At 35.5% G+C, this 21363-nt stretch overlaps 2 protein-coding genes across 2 annotated transcripts; one reads left to right on the top strand and one right to left on the bottom strand.

The window, feature by feature from the left end:
* Positions 1 to 640: 640 nt before the first annotated feature.
* LOC110382162 (facilitated trehalose transporter Tret1-2 homolog) lies at positions 641 to 10682 on the top strand. The gene is made up of 3 exons (XM_064041805.1): positions 641 to 924; positions 8583 to 8718; positions 9079 to 10682. Exons 1-3 carry the CDS (start codon positions 880 to 882, stop codon positions 10413 to 10415), a joined length of 1518 nt encoding a protein of 505 aa, XP_063897875.1. The 5' UTR covers positions 641 to 879; the 3' UTR covers positions 10416 to 10682.
* Positions 10683 to 14415: 3733 nt separating this feature from the next.
* Positions 14416 to 18121, bottom strand: LOC110382159 (facilitated trehalose transporter Tret1). Its single transcript, XM_049849615.2, has 4 exons — positions 17402 to 18121; positions 16842 to 16977; positions 15910 to 16055; positions 14416 to 15645 (listed from the first exon to the last, which is right to left on the bottom strand). Exons 1-4 carry the CDS (start codon positions 17438 to 17440, stop codon positions 14458 to 14460), a joined length of 1509 nt encoding a protein of 502 aa, XP_049705572.2. The 5' UTR covers positions 17441 to 18121; the 3' UTR covers positions 14416 to 14457.
* Positions 18122 to 21363: the final 3242 nt, after the last annotated feature.

Raw genomic sequence — 21363 nt, 5'->3', positions numbered from 1 at the left:
ACTTTTCCATTACCCAGAATGTGAAAATTACATCATAGATACTACAATAATTACAAAATATTATATTTTTAATGATAATGACATGATTGATAGATTTGAGTTTGAAAATACCGAGTGCTTAATTAGTCTGGCGCTGATAATAATCAAGTGTAATGACTTGCCAAAAAACAATTCTTCAATCTTCTCTTCAATTAAAAAGTTGATTTGATACTGCGGATCAATCGGACGTATCCCAGTTATTTCTATATCTCCACGCTAAGATGACTTTATCTAAGCACTTATTTTATTAATGTCAAAAATATAAATTAGGTTGATTCTGCGCTTTTACTACGAGTTCGTTACTGTTGCAGGCTAACTCAATATGATGTAATCGCAAGTTATAAGTTTGTAAATAGAGTTACTGTTACGGCTATGTGTACAAATCTCCTTTTAAAATGAATTCTCTCCATTTAGAATTTTGGTACCTATTCGCTTGTCATTCATATTTTTTTCTATTTATTAAATAAGCATTACGAGACTACAACACAATGTTTTACAAATCGAATCAACCACCTAATCTATCTAATCAGATAAGCTGTATATCTACTCAGTTAAAAGAAATAACTATGTATACGAAACAAGACAACAGCTTTACATAACTAAAAGAATTTTCCTCGTAAAAACAGCAATTATAAAGATTACCGCCAACAAACATACATATAAAACTTAATCTCTTAAACATTACTTTTCAGACATATCAGAACCCACCACGGTCAGACCTCAGAATCTAAGCGCGTATTATCATTGGAATCGCTTAGATAAAGTTCGCGTTCCATCACAGTAGCTATGTAGTCGTCTACTCGGAAAGACTGTGATAGTGTTGTGTGGTATTATTTCAAAATGGCGAAGAAAACTACGGGATGGATCACGCCGTTCAAAAAGCAGGTGAGCTGGTGTTTTTGTGTTTATTTAGAGGTGCAATATTTGGGGCATTTGCCAAAAAAAATGTATGTTTTCAGTCAGCTCTATGTTTTTTTTGTGACTACTTTTGAATAAAATTGAGTAAATAGTGATATAATACAATATGCGGAATTCTCAAGACCGTAGTTGATGCTTATTTGGCGCGTGGGCAAAAATCTGTTTTGATAAATGATATAATAAAAAAATTGTGATCGTTTTTGTTTTTTTGGTGTTAGAAAGATTTTTGTATTATAACTGACCTGTTAAATTGTTCTATTAGAAATAGCCCCTTTGAATGTTCATATGCATGAGTACAGGTAGATTATGAAATGATTTGAACGAGACCTCTTGGTCGCCCCCCGTAGATGGCATTGCTCGATGAGGTGAGCCGACACTGATCCTAGTCTTATAGTTAAGTTTGTACCTATCTACGAAGCTGGGTAGTTTTTGGCGCCACTTTTTTTATGAAACATAGAAATTAGTAGGTATGGCTAGGCTAGGACTTTGAGACATTCCTTTTTATAATTGACTAAAATTATAAGCACATTTAAATTCAATCCATTTGATTTACTGAAACCTTTGGAAAAGTACCTAGATACCATTGGAGGTCCCTATATAGGAGCGTATCTGATGTCTGACATAATTCTTATCGATTTTATCATAACACATCTGGCGACAATAATCTAGATTCTAGATAGTCTTGTCATGCAAATTGATAACTAATTTACGTACAATAGAGTGCAAAATACATATGTATACCATTTCAAATGATATTTTTAGGTCCCTAGGAAACTACTTGCTGCACAGGGTTAAAAATTTGACCAAGTATAAGATATTCTGATGTAAAGATTTTGTAAAGTTTCTTTTAATCGTTTGTAAAGATTTCGTGTCGTTTGTTGAAAGAATGTCAAAAATCCAAACATTTACGCTGTTTTTCGTATTAAAATTTAAAATTTGGAGGGTCGACTCTTGAATATCGAGACCTAGGTAACTGTAATACATTTTTAAAGTAAAAAAAAGATGTCAAATCTGCTGATCGCGGCAAAAACTTATCAAAACTTACGTAACATTCAATCAGATAGTTTTTTTTTTTTATTTCAATATTTCGACATCTACTTATTGTAGGTAGATTGAATAATAACTATGTATCAGAAAGTAGATTATAGCTTCAATTGAAAAAATCTCTCATTGTTTCTTTTTTATTTTCCCTATTCAATATAACGTTTTTAATCCTACGTTAGAATTATAAACCCATTGAAGTTTATTATTATTAAAATATATACCAGTAGTAAACTTGTTTTTATATATCTCATTCGTAATCGCGATAAGATATATAAAACGCCTGTAAAAGTAATATCAAGCTTATCTTATCCATCACTGTTTATAGTTTAAAGCACCTTTCATACGTAAGTGGGTTTAGGGTTCCATACCTAAGTTTCTGTTGGTCTATTAAGAGGCTTTATTTCTTAAAACCGTAATATGTATACGTAATTTACTTTCATACAAGAACAAATCAATGAATGGGTGCAAAAAATCGTACATTTTCGCCATTTGATGTTCACCAGACATTTTTTCCTTTTTGCCACATGTTGATGGTCATTTGATGTTTTTAACACCATGCATAAGATTGTAGAGTTACAGAAAAACCCGTCTCCTGAGGGTAGGATTTTCTTCATGTCCATATTCAATTGTTCCCTTAATAGGGGCAAAAAACAATAACTTTTTAAAGTAACACTACAACCCCAACGCCTTTAATTTTCGTACCCGCCACGCCACGGCATGGAAATCTGACTCGCACTTGACCGGTTTTTATAATTAGGTACTCGCGTGATGTTATTCTGTTCAAAGATTAAAAATGCCTAAATAATATTTATTTAGCATATTTAGGTAATCCTACAATAATAAAACTTTAGTTCCTTAGCAGCAAACTTGTTTGACTTTCTACAACAAATAGCAAATTAGAAAAAGGTGGCTATATGACTTTATTTAGCTTGTAAACATAATAAAATCTTACACTATTACATATCGTTGTTACTAAGAGAATCTACGACCATTACTTGATTAGGTCAACTAAGCAACACATATATGTACTTCTTACTTAATGATGCGGTTTTTCTTGGCATTAATGTAGAGAGGTATTAATATCGTTTAATTGATCTCCTGTCAAGTTCTGTTGGCCTGGTACAGGGCTAAACCTATAATGAGCAACACAGAATCACTAACAGGAGGTAATTTGTTGCAGAGATGTGATCCTTGTACTTACTAGTTTTAAAGATCCTGATTCTAATGAATACTTTTAAATGCGAATTAGAAGATACTTTAGACCTTTTTATTTTTGCTGGAAAATCATCAAATGACCCCCTCTCGCGTGGGTGATTATGACTTATACCCACCATGTTCCTTCTGGAGCCTTTTATGTGCCAGGGCTGCTATAATATAACTCTTTCGAATAATCCTGCAGCCCCGGCAGGCCGGGCATCATTTTAAAACGATTTTCTATCTTGATCTTTTGAAGTAGAAATAAATGTACCTATATAATGTGTTTTTTTTTCATAAACATATTTTAATGTGTGTGAATTGTGAATTTCAAACACATTAACATTAAGTAAGTACTTATTTTTATCTGATTTTAATTTCACACCTATTTGTAGAACAAAATTGCAAGTTCCGGATTATTAGACTTTATAATGCTCGAAAGCAATTAGAATGTAAATATTTTTTTATATTGAAATGCGCGTATGTGGGAGTTTCTTAGAAGATGTGAACGCCTCAAAGTATAATTATAGTTGTATTTTTTTATGCTTTATTCATTTTGATTATAAAAAATTAATAGATTACGATGAAGGTATTTGTCTAGGATAGCAGCTCATAATTATGTCCATAAGTTTAACAATGTCTAGTAATGCCTGTAAGGTTTCACCAAAATCTCTTCAAAATCTTACTAGCGTGAAAATAGTAATAACCATCCAAACAAACATTTTTTTGTACACTTATAAGTGCTGCAATTAGATATTATTAACATAATATAATTTGCCAAGTTTTTGTGCCACGGAAGAGATCCTTACTGCAATTATCGTTATCACATAATAACATGAATCGATACCATAAAGTAAATATCGATATAGAACTCTCGAGTGTGATCGAACAACAGAACAATAATATTCATGAATGCACATGAATTATGATATAATCCTATAAATAGAATAGAATTATACATATCTTAAATAATCCGATGACTTTGTTAACATATAAATAATAGTAAAAAGTAGTCGAACATAATAATACTTACATATGTATATCTGTCGCAGGGATATGATAAAAACGGGGATTTGATCAATTCCCTAAGGGATATGATCAAATCACGGAGGATGTTAAAATAACAACACGATTTTATCTTTTCCCTAAACAAATCTAGTGAATTGAACAAATCCCTAAATTGGTTCAGTGAAATGACAAAAATAATTTTGCTTTGATATTTTAAAGGTTTATTTGGTAAGATATACCTACATAATTATGATAATCAGGTGTTTGTAATAAAAGGAAATATTGATATAAAAAATCAAAATTACTCAGAACAATTTTTTTTTGTTTTTTTGAAAGAATGAGCTAAAATTTCTTTAAAAAATAAAAAATATTTCAGTTGCGTATGATATGCCTATTTGTAATAATCACTTATTAAAACATGTAGCTGATTTGTGGCATCGTGAATTACATAAAGGAATTTCTTACAGACACAAGACAAGAACTGATATGTTTTTTTGTCATTTCACTAAACCAATTTAGGGATTTGTTCAATTCACTAGATTTGTTTAGGGAAAAGATAAAATCGTGTTGCTATTTTAACATCCTCCGTGATTTGATCATATCCCTTAGGGAATTGATCAAATCCCCATTTTTATCATATCCCTGCGACATATCGTCCTCCTTTCCTATACTAATATAATAATGAGGACACATCAGTGGCGGCGTAGCATCGGGTGGCACCCGGAGCGGACTACCTATTGAGCACCCCCCAAAAAAAAAGACAAAATATAATCACGGACTAAAATTGTAAATTAAGGCGAGGAAGTGGTCAACAATAATTCCATAACCGGCACGCGCATCTAAGGCGCCAAAAGGGGTCGGAGTGTCTGAGCGGGGCGAGGATAACAATACGCGCGCTAGCTTATAACTAAAAGTCGTAAGCGACAAAATGGTTTTGTAATTTTATTATTTAGAAATGATAATTTGATAAAAAATCCTACTACAATTTTAAAGAGTATGTATATGTCACCGTAAGATTACAAACATCGTTAGATTACAATCTATCTCGAGAGATTGTAAACTGTCGAATTATTGTGAACTGTAACATCTGATTGCAATTTAACGCATTACTTTTCGCTATATTATAATCTATCGATGAGAAATTGTCAAATTGTCAACTGTCCGAAAGCTCTCCCTGATTGGTCAGTCTTTTTGTAAGATCGACCAATAATCCGTTCTGTTCCCATTGAGTTCCCGTAGAGTTAGGAATGAAATAGAGGTGTCAGTTAAATAAAATAAATGCTCTTCAAAAATTCTTCAAGGATTTATTATTTAGTACGAGTATGTAATTAATATTCCTGACATATGGAGAGAACAAATTGTAACGAAATATTTATTCTTCAAACACAAATTGAAATTGGAAACATATTGATTTCTGACACTTACGCGAATATTAGACATTTAAATAAAACTACTTTTACGGATTTTATCGCGGTTATATTATATTATTTAATCCCGACTTTTAAAACCGACCGCGATAAAATCCGTAAAAGTAGTTTTATTTAAATGAAACTGGAAAATTATAAGAAACTTTTATAAAAAAAAAAAACAAAACCATTAGGTAGTTTGTCTTCAAACACAAATTCATTCCTAACTCTACGGGAACTCCATGGCAACAGAACGGCTGGTCGTGATTGGTCGATCTTACAAAAAGACTGACCAATCAGGGAGAGCTTTCGGACAGTTGACAATTTAACAATTTCTCATCGATAGATTACAATATAGCGAAAAATAATGCGTTAAATTGCAATCAGATGTTACGGTTCACAATAATTCGACAGTTTACAATCTCTCGAGATAGATTGTAATCTAACGATGTTTGTAATCTTACGGTGACATATATACTCAACTACTAAAAAAGTTAAGAGGCTTTAATCGGTCCCGTTTGCCCATAATATGTGAATCTCTTTTTAAAAAGAGGTATGTTTGATATATTTTTCTCTGTTATAAAAGTTACCTAATCATGTTTCTACAACTAACAAAATAAGGTTTATATCATGAACTTTCAGGTAACCAAGTTGTATTTTGATCCGTTTTGTATTTACTGAGAAAAATTGACATCCTTGGCGCCAAAAATTCCAATTCGTTCGTTCGTTCAAAAATTCCAATTCGTTCCAAAAACTTAAAAATCTTGCAGAAATCATTCATGGTGCTTTTTGCTAGGCTTAACATAAAGAAACCGGAGGCAGATCACTGCAAAGTTATAGAGCGCTAGCGAAGCGAGCCCGTAGTTTTTGAGTTTCAGGACATAAAAAAAACCGAAACATGTTTTACAAATCCAGCGTCAAATGAAAAAGCCGCGAGCGCAGAAATTTTTGAGTTTTAGGACACAAAAGTACTCAAACATGTGTGAAAAAAAGCACTGCAAAGAGAAGAAGCTGCGAGCGTAGCGAGCGCGAAATTTTTGATTTTTGGGACGCAATGATACCTAAAGAAATTAGAAAGGAGACGATGTTAAGTGAAAGGCGCGAGCGCAGCGAGCGCAAAATTTTTGAGTCTTGGAACACAAAAATACTCAAACAAGTTTGAAAAAAATAATTCAAAAGTCAAAAAGCTGCGAGCGCAGCGAGCACGAAATTTTTTGAGTTTTGGGACACAAAAGTCCTCCACCTCCTAAACAACTAACAGAAATCGTCAGCGTAGAGCGTCAGTTGTTTTTGCTACTTCGGTGCTTTAACTTTTTTTTAGATTGAGGACTCAAATAGTAAGCAGAAAAAAGTAAGAGAGGGGTGACAGCCGGACTGGCACCCCTCTCAGTGCCGCCTAGACGTCTTGCGCATGCACTGTTGTAGTTTTGTTTAAAATTTGAGTGCAGTGACTGGTAGTGAATCTGGGCTTTGCAGATTAGAATGGCACCCTCAGTGACTTCTGCCCGTACCATCCTGGTCGTGCAGATATGTGCCGACCGAGATGGCACCCCCCTAGACGTGGTACCCGGGGCGGACCGCCCCCTCCGCCCCCCCCTTACGCCGCTACTGGGACACATAATTATGTTTGTTTGTAACCTAAATAACCTAAAGGCTCCGAAACTACTAAACCGATATTAAAAATTATTTGTGTTGGCTGCTACACTTTTCCCAAGTAACATGGGCTGTATTGTATCCCGTCTGGGCAGTACTTCTCGGGACGCGGGTAAAATCACGAGAAAACGGCAAATTGTGAATAAAAACTATGACTTGAAGACTTCGCTGTTAACTTTTTAACGTACTTTTTCTTGCTAAAATCTAATCCTAGGGCGATTTCCTGGAGGCAAAAAAATAGGCCTTGAATTCTAAAGGCTGATGAGATAAACTTTTATCTCCCTAGACTCTTACTGGATATGTTATCGCGAAAATATTGCCGACAACTAGCAGTTTATATGTTAATCTTATCGTAATATTATCGGAGTGGTTGAACCATATTTTGATCAGCTGATTAAAGATAATATAATCAAGGACCTCTTATATACATTGAACTTCAGTTTTCCTAATAATGTTTACTTGTAGCTAATAATTGCAAGCCTATATTCTATAGCGTCTGTACCGGGGAGTCCCACATACCCCTCTCCCGTCAGCGACAAAAAAAGGCCTACATACTATACTTGCCTCGCATTTAGTGAAAATTTTAACTAATGACAGTTACGTAGAAATCATATTCAGGCGTTACTTTGCGTTGATTTGATTTGATTTGAAATACAATTCAAGGGAAAATATTTAGCGTTAATACTGCAAGACAATAAATCGAGGGTTGACTTGATACTGGATGTAGACCTACTATCAGGCATATGCTCATGCGTTTTTTCGTCTATAGGTACTATGTCCTATTTGGAGTATAAAACGCATTTTCTATTCCTATTTCAAACAGGAATGCCATCTAGGTAATAAGGAAATGTTTACAAATAACATCAGTTTAGTTCACGCGCCGGATACCATACGTTTTCAAGGGTTCAAAGGCAGATTGAGTTATCGATGCAGACCATGTTTAGGCCAGCAATAGATGCAATAAAAGATCGAATTAAGATCATTAAAAAAGATCGTAGATTAATTAACACATAAATCGTGCCCCTGTGCCGTTGCAGCTAGCAAATTAAGTTATTTTGTAGTCGGTACTTGCTCTTACAAATTCTATAGGCGCTTAGGTCTTTAAAGTAGTAATCATCATGGGAAACTCAACCTGTCACAAAAATTATCATTATTTACGCATCAAAACCATTTCTTTAAATTTTACTTTATACCCAGAACTAGCTTCATATAGACCCTTTTTGTTAAGATATGAAAACTTCAGATATATCATGCGCAAAATCCACGAATTTTAATTCATATAAAGCAAGTCAATCTAACCACCTTTTCACAATGTTCCAGTGCTTCGTGACCCTGGGAGTGTGCCTCAACATGGCAGCACACGGGCTGGTGATGGGGTTCAACGCCATCCTGCTGCCGCAGCTGAGGAAGCCTGACTCCATCATACCTATTGATGACTCCTCAGGGTCATGGATTGGTGAGTTTCATTTGTTTTTTTTTGTTGGGCGTGAGATGACACATAAAATTTGATTTGTTTAGTATAGAACTACATAATAGTGGGTCCACATGATACATATTTTAAGTTTCTGCAAATATTGTACGAACGTAAAGTCTGTAAAAATTGTGTAAAAATCTGAAGTTTGATTGAAAATATGTAGGCAAGATGTTTGTGCACACTTATCATTGGCTCAGACTTTATACAGAATTTTGTTGTATGCACGATTTGTTGTGCCGACAAAATTCTATGACAGCGTGTGTGAAGTTGGTATTTTGTGAACTCAGATAAAACTAGTTATGAAATCCTAAATCTTCAATCAATATTTGTTTCTCTTTCCAGCTTCCATCATCGGCTTCGCTCTCGTAGCCGGCAACTTCATCGTCCCTCCCGTCATGGCCAACTACGGCCGAAGAACAGCCAACCTGATCAGCGTGATGCCGCTCATCGTCGGCTGGTTTGCCATCATCATGGCTAAAAGCATCCCTGTCCTTCTGGTTGCCAGGTTCATGCAAGGCATGGCCATGGGTATGAGTGCTTCTCTAGGCCCAGTCCTCATAGGAGAATACACCAGCCCTCATAACAGAGGGGCGTTTTTAACTCTAATATCTCTGTGCATAGCAACTGGGGTCCTGACAGTCCATACCATGGGCTCCTACCTTCACTGGCAAACGACTGCCCTCGTCTGTGCGTGCATTGCCTTCGTAGATCTAGTCATTATTATTTATTCACCCGAGTCACCAAGTTGGCTCGCTGATCAAGGCAGATATGAAGACTGTAAGAGAGTCTTCCGCTGGTTAAGAAGTGAGGAAGAAGAAGAAGAACTGATGAAGATGATTGAAGCGAGCACCATTGTAAGAGAATCTAAAGCTGATGCTAATATATCTCAGTCACTTGGCAAAAAGATACAAAGTGGCGTCGTGTATTTAAAAACTACTTTTAAGAAGAAGGAGTTCTACAAACCTATTTTTATTATGATGCATATTTATACTTTAGGTCAATGGGCAGGAGCTAATATTTTAGCGGCGTATACTTTAGATATCTTCCATCATGTTATAGGTACTGATGTTAATATAGCTCTCTTGGTCATCACTCTCGATGCACAGAGGATAGTGTCAAATGCAATAGCAGTATTAGTGATTAAGAAAATCAATAGAAGAACAATGTTGTTCGCTACTGTTAGTGTGAACTTGTTTGCTTTCTTGCTAACAGCAGCCTACACGTACTGCAAAGGTCAGGGCATGTTGCCTCATTTCCTTGACCACCCTATGATCGGTGTGGCACTGGTCCACCTTCACATGTTCACAATCGCAACTGGAACCGTTCCGTTGCCATTCATCATCGCTGGTGAAGTCTTCCCTCTCGAATACAGAAGTCTTGCTGGAGGTATCAGTGTGCTTTTCCTGTCTTCCAACCTCTTCATAACTGTTAAAACCGTGCCATTCTTTTTCGGAACTCTTGGCATACACGGAGCTTACTGTATCTACGCCGCTGTGGTCGGCTACTGTCTTGTCATAGCTTACTTCTTCTTGCCTGAGACGAAGGATAGAACTCTTCAGGATATTGAGAATGAGTTCAGAGGTAGACCGCTTTCACCTGAAGAGTTAAAGTCTACTCAATCTTTAACGTCATGGAAGTTACATAGTAGAGACAGAAGATGCAGCAGCCCTGTAGTATAAGGTATAATAGTGATATATGTTGTGATACGTACAATGAAATTATTTATATGTATAGTACATTAAGAAATAAGGATAGCAACTTGTTAGATTAGAATAGCACATATGAAAGCCTGGATTTCTAGGTAATAATGTGAACAAACAAATGTAAATGAAGAATGTCTTGTAAATAGCGTTTGAAAAGGTAGTGATTAATTAAATTATTGACAACTTGATATTATTTATTATAGTTAAGTGTTAAATATCATTAAATAAAATTGTGAATAAGAATTTTGTGCCAGTTTTATTTCAGACCTTATTTTACCATAATGCTAGTCATTAATTTAAACAATTCAACTAGTTTTCCCCGAGGTTCAATATTAGGGCCTACTCACTTTTTAAGACAAGAATATTATTTTTCTCAGATTTTTTGTCAGTTGTTTATTTTCATTAACTTTTATTTAATGTTATATTATTATATATTTATTTTATTACTAGTGAGAATTGACAAGGTGTTATGGACTACTAATATAGAAAATGTGTTTGGCATAATATCATAATCATTTACGTTGACTAAACAGGCAATTAAAATACAATAGCGACTTGATATAAATAAATTAGCCACAATAGAAATCGAGATACCAATTCATTAAGAATTCTTTTATTTCCTTTGAAAAGCAAATGGATTTCAGAATTCAATGCTTTTTTTGTTTATCAATTTGACAGAAAATACAAGTTAATTGCACTTTGCCTTGTTCTAAATCAATAGTAAAAGATCTCTATATAAATAGTACTATTTGAATCTTGGCAGTTTTAGACCTGATTCTAGATTGGAGTGTAGTGTTTTTGCATAGTCCTTAAAGGTAAGAATTTCCTTTGGTTTTCTAAACTGATAATTTTTTTGTCTAAGTATATGAGGAGTTTCTATACATAGTGTAAACCTTTCCAGTACCGTACACTCTAGATTTTTTCTAACCAACTGTGAACTGTCGGCCGACAATTTAGTCTACAGTGGTATTCAAACTGTCTGATTTTTAAAAATTAAACTAAACGAATTATTTATTTCAGAGGAATCATTATTTCTTATGTAAATATTCAAAGAAACTCATCGTTCGTGAAAATGATACTGACGGCACTAGTATTGATAGTGGTAGTAGCAATATCTGCCATACCTGACAATCCTGATGACTTCGTGGATGTTGGCCAGTGGAAGACACTGCTGATTGTGTACCCTTGTCTCAGAAGCTACTCTTTGTAACGGAAATACACTGACAAATATTTAGAGCGTAAGTATGACAATACATTGTTCGTTTCCATACTGCAAAGAAAAAGCAAATGAAAAGGCTTGTTCCCACCAGCTCTACATATGCCTTCCCAACGGGTCCAAAAGGAACAAAAATGATTTGAAATTTCTTCCCCCGAGCTCCAAAAGATTTTAAATACAGGGACGTAATTTTGATATTTTGCTGAAATTACACACTTTTTTTTTTTTTTGGAGCCATGTGGAAGGAATTTGAAGGTAGGGTATATTTTTTTTCTAAAAAATTTTGGACCCAATTGGAAGAAATGTATGAAAACTTTGCTAACAGAAAACAGTGTGTTTTTAGCAAATGGGAACAAGCTATTTAAAAGTACTACTTAGCTGTGGGCTTTGGTGCATCAGTCTTTTCTATTTCATTTATCAATTTCAGGGGTTTGAAGGATTACTACCTATGTCTACCTAGTGATTTACATAAAATTGCAAGAGGATTAGTACGAGCATGAAACACCAAACGGTCCGCAAAATTTCCAGTTTAAGCCTACCGACGTTCCTATCCTCGGTCTGTGGCACTTAGGAGTTGACCAGCTTAATTTTAGCCCCTTCACTGGTGATGGTGGTCGATTCTGAGCACCGGCACGCATATATGTAAACCTCTACGGCAATTGCATTTTTGAGCCGTTTGGGATTGAAATCTTGGGACCATGGGGCCCAAGTGCCCACAGACTCTTTCGAGAAATCAGTTAGCGATTAGTGGATGTCAGGTAAATAAGTTAAATTTTGAAGTAAATAGGTACATATGTGGTCTTACCTACTTACGGTCTTGGTGTTACCTATCAATCTACGATGAACCAGGATCCCTATCCGATTCATTGCCTAAGTAATTGACATGACATTTTAATGACCTAGACCATGCAATCGGATTGGGATCTTTAAATAGATATAGGTTAATACTATTTCCTGAAAATCGGCTTAATTTTATTGCAATTTGTATTCAGTAATTAATCCAAAACTGCTGCTTTAAAATACTTGCGAATTCCGGTTTGCCGTATGATAGCTCTAACTTAACTGATAAACTGTTTACATACTAAAAATAATTACTGCTGTCTGTAAAGTACTTTTTAATTTCAAGGAACTGCAAGATAATTAAGGTATTAGACCAAATAAGCCGACTTTAAACACCCTTTCCTAAGTTAGAATAAAGATAAAGTTTCTTAAACTTGAAAATAACAAGACTTAGTTTACCATAGCCATCACGGGCCTGCTAGAAGAGATTGCTCCTTAAATAGGCTGTGCCTTTGTACTATCTGGTCTATGTTTCTTTTTATCTATATTCCGTGTGTGTAACTGTGTAGGTACATAAACAGTTAATTAAAGAAATAAATAATATATCATCGAAGATAAATTGCATCTCATAAACTGTAACATTATACCTAGGAAGTGATGCAACAATTAATCGAATCTAAATAACTTCAATACGTTTATTTAAATTAAAACGAACAATACACGATATACCTGCAACTTGTGATGTAAGATGGCGGATGTCATTAAAATAAAAACGTTTATGACTTCAGTTTATAAGGCGATGCGTTCCTTTGGTAAACAGTAGTGTCTTACCTTGCAGCTGCACCTCGTGTTATAAAGTAAGTTTTTTCAGTCATTATCATCATCGTCATATTGAAGCCTTAATATCTCCCAATATTTAACGCCAAGCATCCAGTACTACCATCATAAGGAAAATCCCAGGGTGATTTACTAAACTGTAGCCCCTGGCCATCACCATCTAATTAGCAGAATTAAGAAGAAGAAAATCTGCCTTAACTTTATCAAAAGTTTCAGCCCCAGACTTGAAGGTTCCAATTATTTTCGAATACTTCATTTGCCTGGCCAAGTCCGCAACCATATTAAAATAAATAACTATCGATAAGTTAAAGTCTCTTGCTAACTAAGTACGTATTTACCACACGCAAACCGCTTGAATTTGGATTTAGAATTTGCTAATGAAAACTAATCGTGATCTTCAAATCCAGTAACATAACCTAACTTGATAATTGATATTATGTGCGTATGTTAAAAAAGCAATTAACACAATTTATTTCCACCACATATCCGTGTCGAGTATTTTCCAGTGAACCTTGTGATTTTAGTATATTTTCTACTTTTTGTGTATCGAAGTTTCCATTTTTCGCAGCAAACCTAGTGTACTTTTTCATGGTTCAGGAAAAATTGAAAAGAAAGTTGAGATATAATAATTTAAAGCGCCCAAGTTAAATTAAGCCGCACTGAGGAATACTATTTATTACCTCTTCTAGGTCAGCCACAGCTGGTGTTCCAAAAGGATCAATTCTAGGACCATTTTTTTATTCATCCTTTTGACTAATGACCTTAACTCTATAATACCGATGATACAATAAATTTAATTTAAATTCGTTGCGTATTCCAGATCCTCTCATCCACAATGATCGAAGTCAGGCGCAACGTGTCCAGGGCTGTCACCATGTTGGTTCTGATGATGTGCTGGTTCAGCGCGATGGCTTTCAGGAACAGTAGCCGGATCGCCAGTAGGAAACCCAGGATCAACTACTCCGTAGACTTTGATTGAAGATCTTGATAAATGAGCGAATCAGTTTTGGTTTGTTTGATTGATTAAAATGTTTTTGTAACTGATTAATTTTGTTTTTATTTACTTTATGAGATGAGAGAGAAATGTACTCAAAATGAAACAACAAAACTGTAATAAATATTTTTATTCTGTACATTCTACTTATAAAACTACTTAATATAATATAAGCTAAAGTATAATCGAATCTAAAATGGTATGGGACTACTACATCTCCTTTCCGACATTCTCCTCTTATATTGCACTATCGGGTCTGCCTGCAGTGACTTCCTGACCTCAATCTCCTCAGGAGCCAGAGGTCTACCTCTAAACTCATCTTCAATCTGCTGCAATGTCTTGTCTTTAGTCTCCGGCAGCAAGAACCAGATGACTACCATGCAGTATGTGATGATACCACCATACACCATGTAGGCCCCATACATGCCTACACTATCCACTAAACCTGTAAACGTTTTTAGGACCAAGAAGAACGTTGCTGAGAAGGATGCCAAACTGATGGTTCCACCAATACTTCGGTACTCCAAAGGAAAAACTTCTCCACCAATCACATTTGGCAATGGTAACATTCCAGTAGCTACCGCAAAGAATTTCATGTTGATCAGTAATATTGGTATCCATAATGCATCGTACGGGAGAGTCCCTTGCTGTTTGAAGTACACATAACCAGCTAAAGCAAACTGTGTAAAGATTGAGAGACCACCAGTAGCAAACATCATGGTTCGTCTCTTAAATTTGTTTATAGCAAATACTGCTAAAGTATTCGAGATAAATCTTTGGGCTCCTAAGAATATCATCCAGAAGTGAGCATTGACTTCAGGTCCCATGACAACCCCTATGATCAAAGTTGAGTACGCAGACATGGTGGTACCACCAGCAAAGTTGACCAACACATGAGCGTGTAACATCAGAATAATTGGCTTATAGAATTCCTTCTTTTGTATCGTCGTCAACATTCTTCGTAAACGGTTCTTCTTTTTTCCAAAACTAGCTGAGATCTTCGCTTTTTCGAAGAGTAGTCTACTCTCAATCATTTCATCTAGTTCATCGTCTTCACCGGGACCTCTAAGCCAGTGGAATACCCTTCGACATTCCTCATGTCTTCCTTTTGTAACCAGCCAGCTCGGAGTCTCTGGAGAGTACATAGTCATGACAAAGCTTGCGAAAGGAAAGAATACGCAGACCAGTGCTGTCTGCTGCCAACTAAGGAGAGATCCGATGAGATGAACGAAGAATACTCCAAAGGATTGGGCTAAGGAAACGGTTGTTAGAAAGGCTCCTCTGTTTTTGGGGCTCGCGTATTCTCCAATGAGGACTGACCGAAGAGGTGATAGCATGCCAATTGATAGACCTTGTAATATCCGTGCAGCGAAGAGAATCTGCGAAAAAAGAATATTAATTCCAAAAATGATAGGTACTTTATGAATAAAAACTGTACAAATGTAAACATGTCTACGGAATTCTAAGTATTGCTCGCAGCTCCAAGCTTTACTTAAACTAAATTGAATCTAATTTAGTAGTGTTATAACAGTAACTAGAAACAGCCAGTTAGCCACAGTACTTAAAACTAAAAAATTCCAAGGTTTTTAAAACATCTATGTACCCTAACATTATCAGGGGCGGTTTCAAAAAGATGAACTTACCTCAAAGTTAGGAGCCATGGTAATGATGAACCAGCCTACCAGGTTGGGTATGGTGGCTGCGAAGTGTGCCATCCTTCTGCCGCACCTCTCCATGATGGGGGGCGAGATGAAGCTGCCCACCAGCTGCGTGATGCCCAGGATTGATGCTGGAAACAGTAATGGATACTGTTATTAATCAACCTTCTCTGGTAGGAGAATATGAATTGCAGGTGTCTAGAGACTATGGTGAAGTCGATTCTTGTACTTGGTAAATCTTAGGTACTTCTCCATAAGTATTTACCTACATGTTTAAAACTGGCCTGAGGACGTCCTACACTACGTTTGCCGAGGCGCGGTCTCCACTCTAGAACTCGTTTACCCCAACGGTTATCGGTTCTTCGGCTAATATGGCCAGCCCACTGCCACTTCAGCTTGCTGATTCGGTAGGCTATGTCGATGACCTTGGTTCTCTGACGGATTACCTCATTTCTGATGCGATCCCTCAGAGAAACGCCGAGCATAGCTCTTTCCATAGTACGCTGAGCGACTTTAAACTTGTGGACCAGCCGTACCGCACGGTGGAGTGATGACTTGCGCAAGACGGCTAGCAGGAGCTGAGGATGCGAGAAGCCGAAAATCGATCTCAGTGGCGTGCACTTGGAGAGGCCTATGTCCAGCAGTGGACTGCGATAAGCTGATGATGATGATGATGATGATAAAACTGGCAGTGTTCCGCGGATTCACCTTATAGAACCTTCCCCCCGTAGAAACTTTCTCTTGTACCCATTTAATATATAGCCTATATTAATATGTCGTGGATAATAAGGAGATAGTGTAGTTTAGTTTTCCAACTTCAGTTTCAGAGACTTTAGGGTATGGACTCTAGGATATCGATATTTTAGGGATGTCATAGCTTTACACTAGGAATGGGTGAAGGTTTGGCTTCTACTGACCAATCCATGAGGCAGCCACAGGGTCCAACTGGAACTCAGAGTCAGGTGGCAGCAGCTGCGGCAGCAGGATGGCGGGGTAGCCGATGACGCAGCCGTGACCGATGATGTTGCTGCCCACAGCCGCCGTTACGAAACACTGGAGATAACGTATATAAGTTAAAATATAATATAATAATACCTCTATTAATTTATTTGCTCAGATATTTACAACAAGGTGGTTACAGAAAGTTTTAAGAATCCTAGTACATTCCATTAAATTAAGTCTTGCATTTTTCACTGTAACTTCTTGAGATGAAAGGAACCCTTTTAATTTAATATTAAAATTGTCTGACTGACTGTCCCAGGTTCGATTCTCGAGCCTACCAAAATTATTCCGCACGCATGAGATAGAAGTATTCTGTTGTGTGGAGAGAAACTTGAAACAACATTTTATATAGGCAATTGAACAAGGGATAATGTTAAACGCGCTTCTTGAGACAAGCAGACCAGGGGCCAGTCAAAATAAAGGTAATAAGCATTTTCTTCCAAAACTTGGCAGGTTAAAAATGAAATATACTTACTTGTTTCCAAAATGGACCTCTGCTCTTTTTTAAAGACATCACAAAAACTTAAAAAATAATTGACGACACAGCTCACGATTTGCTACATTGAGTAACTTATTTAATACTTAATTCTTGGTTTATTTATTATTGTTTTACTAAACACTTTCACACATGTGTAGTTCAAAGTAAAGAATAAAGTTATATAATAACCTTATAAGGAATTATCTGCAATCAATTTAATCAGTTTTATTAAGAGGTGTCTGTTAATATTTATCTTTACAATGCATATCCTATATCTACATACGTATATGAGTACCTACGGAGCAAAGATTATAGGTGACACCCGGTTTTGTGGTGTAATTTACTCTTTATTAACAAGCTTCCAAAGTGCAATAGTTAGATGATAATATAATACAAGATAATGATGATTTACGGTTAATAACAAATAGGCTTAAATCTGCAATACGCACTAAAACTATTATTGATCAGTTTCACAGGTTTTAATATTTATAACTAAAACATGACACGAATTTTGAGCTTCGATCCCAAAACCGCACTCTTAGTTACCGACTTTCCTACCACTACACTATAAACAGTTTATCAATGACAACAAAAAAAGTTTAACCAATTATATTTTTGACTAATGTTCATTAAACTCTTGATAATCTACCACTTATTTCACCAACCACGATTATAAAAAAATCTAGCCAATTTCACGTCTAAGTATGTTAACTTCAAATATACAAATATATGGATATTCTTTACATCTTAACTATAGGTCGTGATGTATCCATTAACAGGGGTAAATAGGAGTTACCTTCGGAGCACACTTGTGTCCATCTACATATTATGTCATGTGATTCATCACGTGGTTATTAACATAATATTATTTATAATTAGCAAATCCTAACACGTATCTTAATAATGTATTTATTGTGTATATCATATGTCTTTTTAAAAACCTCTGATGCAAAGATACCTATGGTTGTCACAACACTTTCTGCATGTAAACTTCTGCTATGAACTCTTGTCATAGAATACCTATGTATCTTCATCTATAGATCGTTAACTAAGATCTAAATACATGAATTTTTAGAATCATGGGGATTGATAATAGAGAATTCAATACTTATGAATAAATATGAATATGAATATGAATACTTAAAACTTCAAAAGAAAGTTTTGTAGGAACGGAGTGACATAGTTTACATGGTTAAACTGTGTACGTTAACTGCACAAACCTAGGCTGTAGGCTGGCATAATTTAGCAAAAGGTGTATAATATTGAGAAAATCGGATCACTACAAAATTAGTGACAACTCATTAGTATGTTTTGTTCAATTGCAATAGTATTGATTTAAAAGTTCTATTGATCTGCAATTTTCTTCATTATTGTAATGTGCTATTAAATATACGGCAGGCGCTTAAAACCTTCAAACGTACTCCTGCGCATTGCCTTTCTTATATTTTAAGTTGCGATTAAGTCTCGTGGCTAAGTCGATCAAAAAGTTAAGCAATGGGCTAACTTGGCTCAAAAATATAGCACAACTACATATGTACGTCGTCGTCTTCTTCGTCATAGCCTAAAAACGTCTACCAAAAATATATATAGGCCTTCCCCAAGCTGTGGAGATTTGCTCATACTCACAGCACATGGATATGGCTGTTGATAAGAGCAGCGTGGATATTTACTTCAGATAACACAAAATAGCTGTGATCCGATTATTAATTAGTCCCCTAATACAGATCTGATCACATAACATTGTACTGACTAAAACAAATTCAGTTCAAGATCAAACATATGTTATAGTAATACAATACTTTAATTAAGAAAGAATGGTCTAGATTGTAGGCATAGTAGGTCACACATGGTCGAGATAAATTGGGTCAGTGTGGCTCAGTGTTATGGCACTTGAAACTAGTGTTTAAATATTATATTTTGTAGAGATTAAAAAGGCATATTGTCGGTCTAGTAGAGTAAATCTATCTTTTTCCTGCCATTTTCAAAGTTATCTGCGGACTGCCGTAAAACAAATAGCATAAAAATAAAATTTGGAAAAATATGCTCAGCACAGTCTGCAATCTTTACCTATGTCTCAAACTAACTACTTTTGGAGGTTTGGCAAATTTCAAATTCCTCTCTCCTGGACTGGTATATCTTCGTATTAATTAACATTTCCTCCTTCGGTAGAGTTAATCCAGCCTAGGCTGTTACCTAATCTGCTGTCATTTTTATTATTCCGCGTTGAATGCCAAGGGGCTGGCAGATATAAGGAAAAATTCCTTATGAAAAATATCTTATTAGGTTAAAGCACGAGCGCTTCTCAGAATCCATTTTTGGGTTTCAGAGAACACTACCCGCTGCATAATTTCTATCTGTTCAAAAAGAACGAGGACATTGCCAGACAAAGACAGAAAGATGTTTTTATGTGTACTAGCCGTTTTCCCGCGGTTTCACCCGCGTCCCGTGGGAGCTACTGTCCGCACCGGGATAAAATATAGCCTATGTTACTCACAGATAATATAGCTTTCTAATGGTGAAAGAATATTTAAAATCGGTCTAGTAGTTTTTGAGTTTATCCATTACAACCAAACAAACAAAGTTTTTCTCTTTATAATATTAGAATATAATTCTTCAATGACATGTACGATGTCACGTCTGGCAATTCGTAGAAAGTCGAACGGTACCTAAATTTTTGCGACATATAATTTTCCTATTAGAATTCCCTATAGAATTATGTCATTGAATAATAAATGATAGAATATTTTTAACTAGCTGCGATACATGGTATTGCTCGCTTTTTGCAAATAAAAAGAAATACGTTTATTTTTACACAATACTTTTTTAATATTTTAGTATTTGTTTACCAGTAAAAGCTCCCTGAATACGAGGAGAGCTGTTACTTATCTAAGTAAGTAGATGTAGAAGAAAAACCGTACACACAAACATCATAGTAGGATTTATCAACATTATTTTATATATGTGTAGGTATGCAGGAAGTACCACAAGATTGATAAAAATAAACAACAAGCATTCCTGTACCAATATAAAACATAATTACCTAGTATTTATCAGACATTGATATTTGTCAAGGAAAGGATACTATGTTATGATATACTCAATATACTAAACTAGTGATGTCATTAAACTTCCCGTAGGAAGGGTCACGGTTATCGATATTTTAAATTAGAATATTAAATGAATCTTGAAACAATCAAAATAATATTACGTTTTCATAAATGATGATTTATAAACAGCAGTTTTTGTGAAAAAAAAAATTATAGACACGGGTCCTACACATTTTGTACCCATTTCCCAAAAAAATTGAGTTTCGCAATATTTCATTCATAATTCTATTAGGTAGTAATATTGATTATTGTACGATAATTGCTCGTTGAACAGCTATTAAGTTTATTGGTCCAATAAATTAACGTTATTAATCTATCATACACCTACACTGTGCAAAGGAAACTGATACTCCATCAGTAGGTAATTACTTATAGCTACGAGAATTATGACTAATAGACATTAAGAGAAATGTACCTAATTATTAGTTTTGTTATTTTGTCATCATCATACTGCTGGGCACAGGCCTTCTCTCACACAGAGAAGGATTGAGCATTAATCACCACGCTTGCTCATTTGATGACGTTGATGATTTCAGACTTTATAGTCCAGGTTTCCTCAAAATGTTTTTTATCAGCCATTGGTGGACAAGATATAGGTACTTAGAAAGTACATACAAACTTAGAAAAGTTGCATAGGTAGGTACTTGCCTGACCTGGAATCAAATACACTCATACTTGAGAGATAGGTGCTTGACACATTGGGCCATCACGACTACGTATTTACCAACATTTTTTTTAATTTAGCTTATGTTGTCCCATAACTGGGCAAAGGCCTTCCGTCTTTCCCTATCGATCGCTATTTGTGGCCAGTCCTTGTGGAAGCTGTCTAGATCTTCTCTCCAGCATTTAATT

This window comes from Helicoverpa armigera, chromosome 26 (genome assembly GCF_030705265.1).
Source record: "Helicoverpa armigera isolate CAAS_96S chromosome 26, ASM3070526v1, whole genome shotgun sequence".
Classification (NCBI taxonomy): domain Eukaryota; kingdom Metazoa; phylum Arthropoda; class Insecta; order Lepidoptera; family Noctuidae; genus Helicoverpa; species Helicoverpa armigera.
The sequence above is the reverse complement of the archived record's forward strand: the minus strand, read 5'-3'. Positions and strand labels throughout refer to the sequence as shown.

Bases quoted from the DNA above. Each gene is read 5' to 3' on its own strand.
- LOC110382162 (XM_064041805.1), top strand. From the start codon at position 880: ATGGCGAAGAAAACTACGGGATGGATCACGCCGTTCAAAAAGCAG. The intron at 925-8,582 runs GTGAGCTGGTGT...ACAATGTTCCAG, and splicing joins TCACGCCGTTCAAAAAGCAG to TGCTTCGTGACCCTGGGAGT. The intron at 8,719-9,078 runs GTGAGTTTCATT...TTCTCTTTCCAG, and splicing joins CTCCTCAGGGTCATGGATTG to CTTCCATCATCGGCTTCGCT.
- LOC110382159 (XM_049849615.2), bottom strand. From the start codon at position 17,440: ATGTCTTTAAAAAAGAGCAGAGGTCCATTTTGGAAACAA. The intron at 16,978-17,401 runs GTAAGTATATTT...CGTTATCTCCAG, and splicing joins GAGGTCCATTTTGGAAACAA to TGTTTCGTAACGGCGGCTGT. The intron at 15,646-15,909 runs GTAAGTTCATCT...CTTTTTTCGCAG, and splicing joins CCATGGCTCCTAACTTTGAG to ATTCTCTTCGCTGCACGGAT.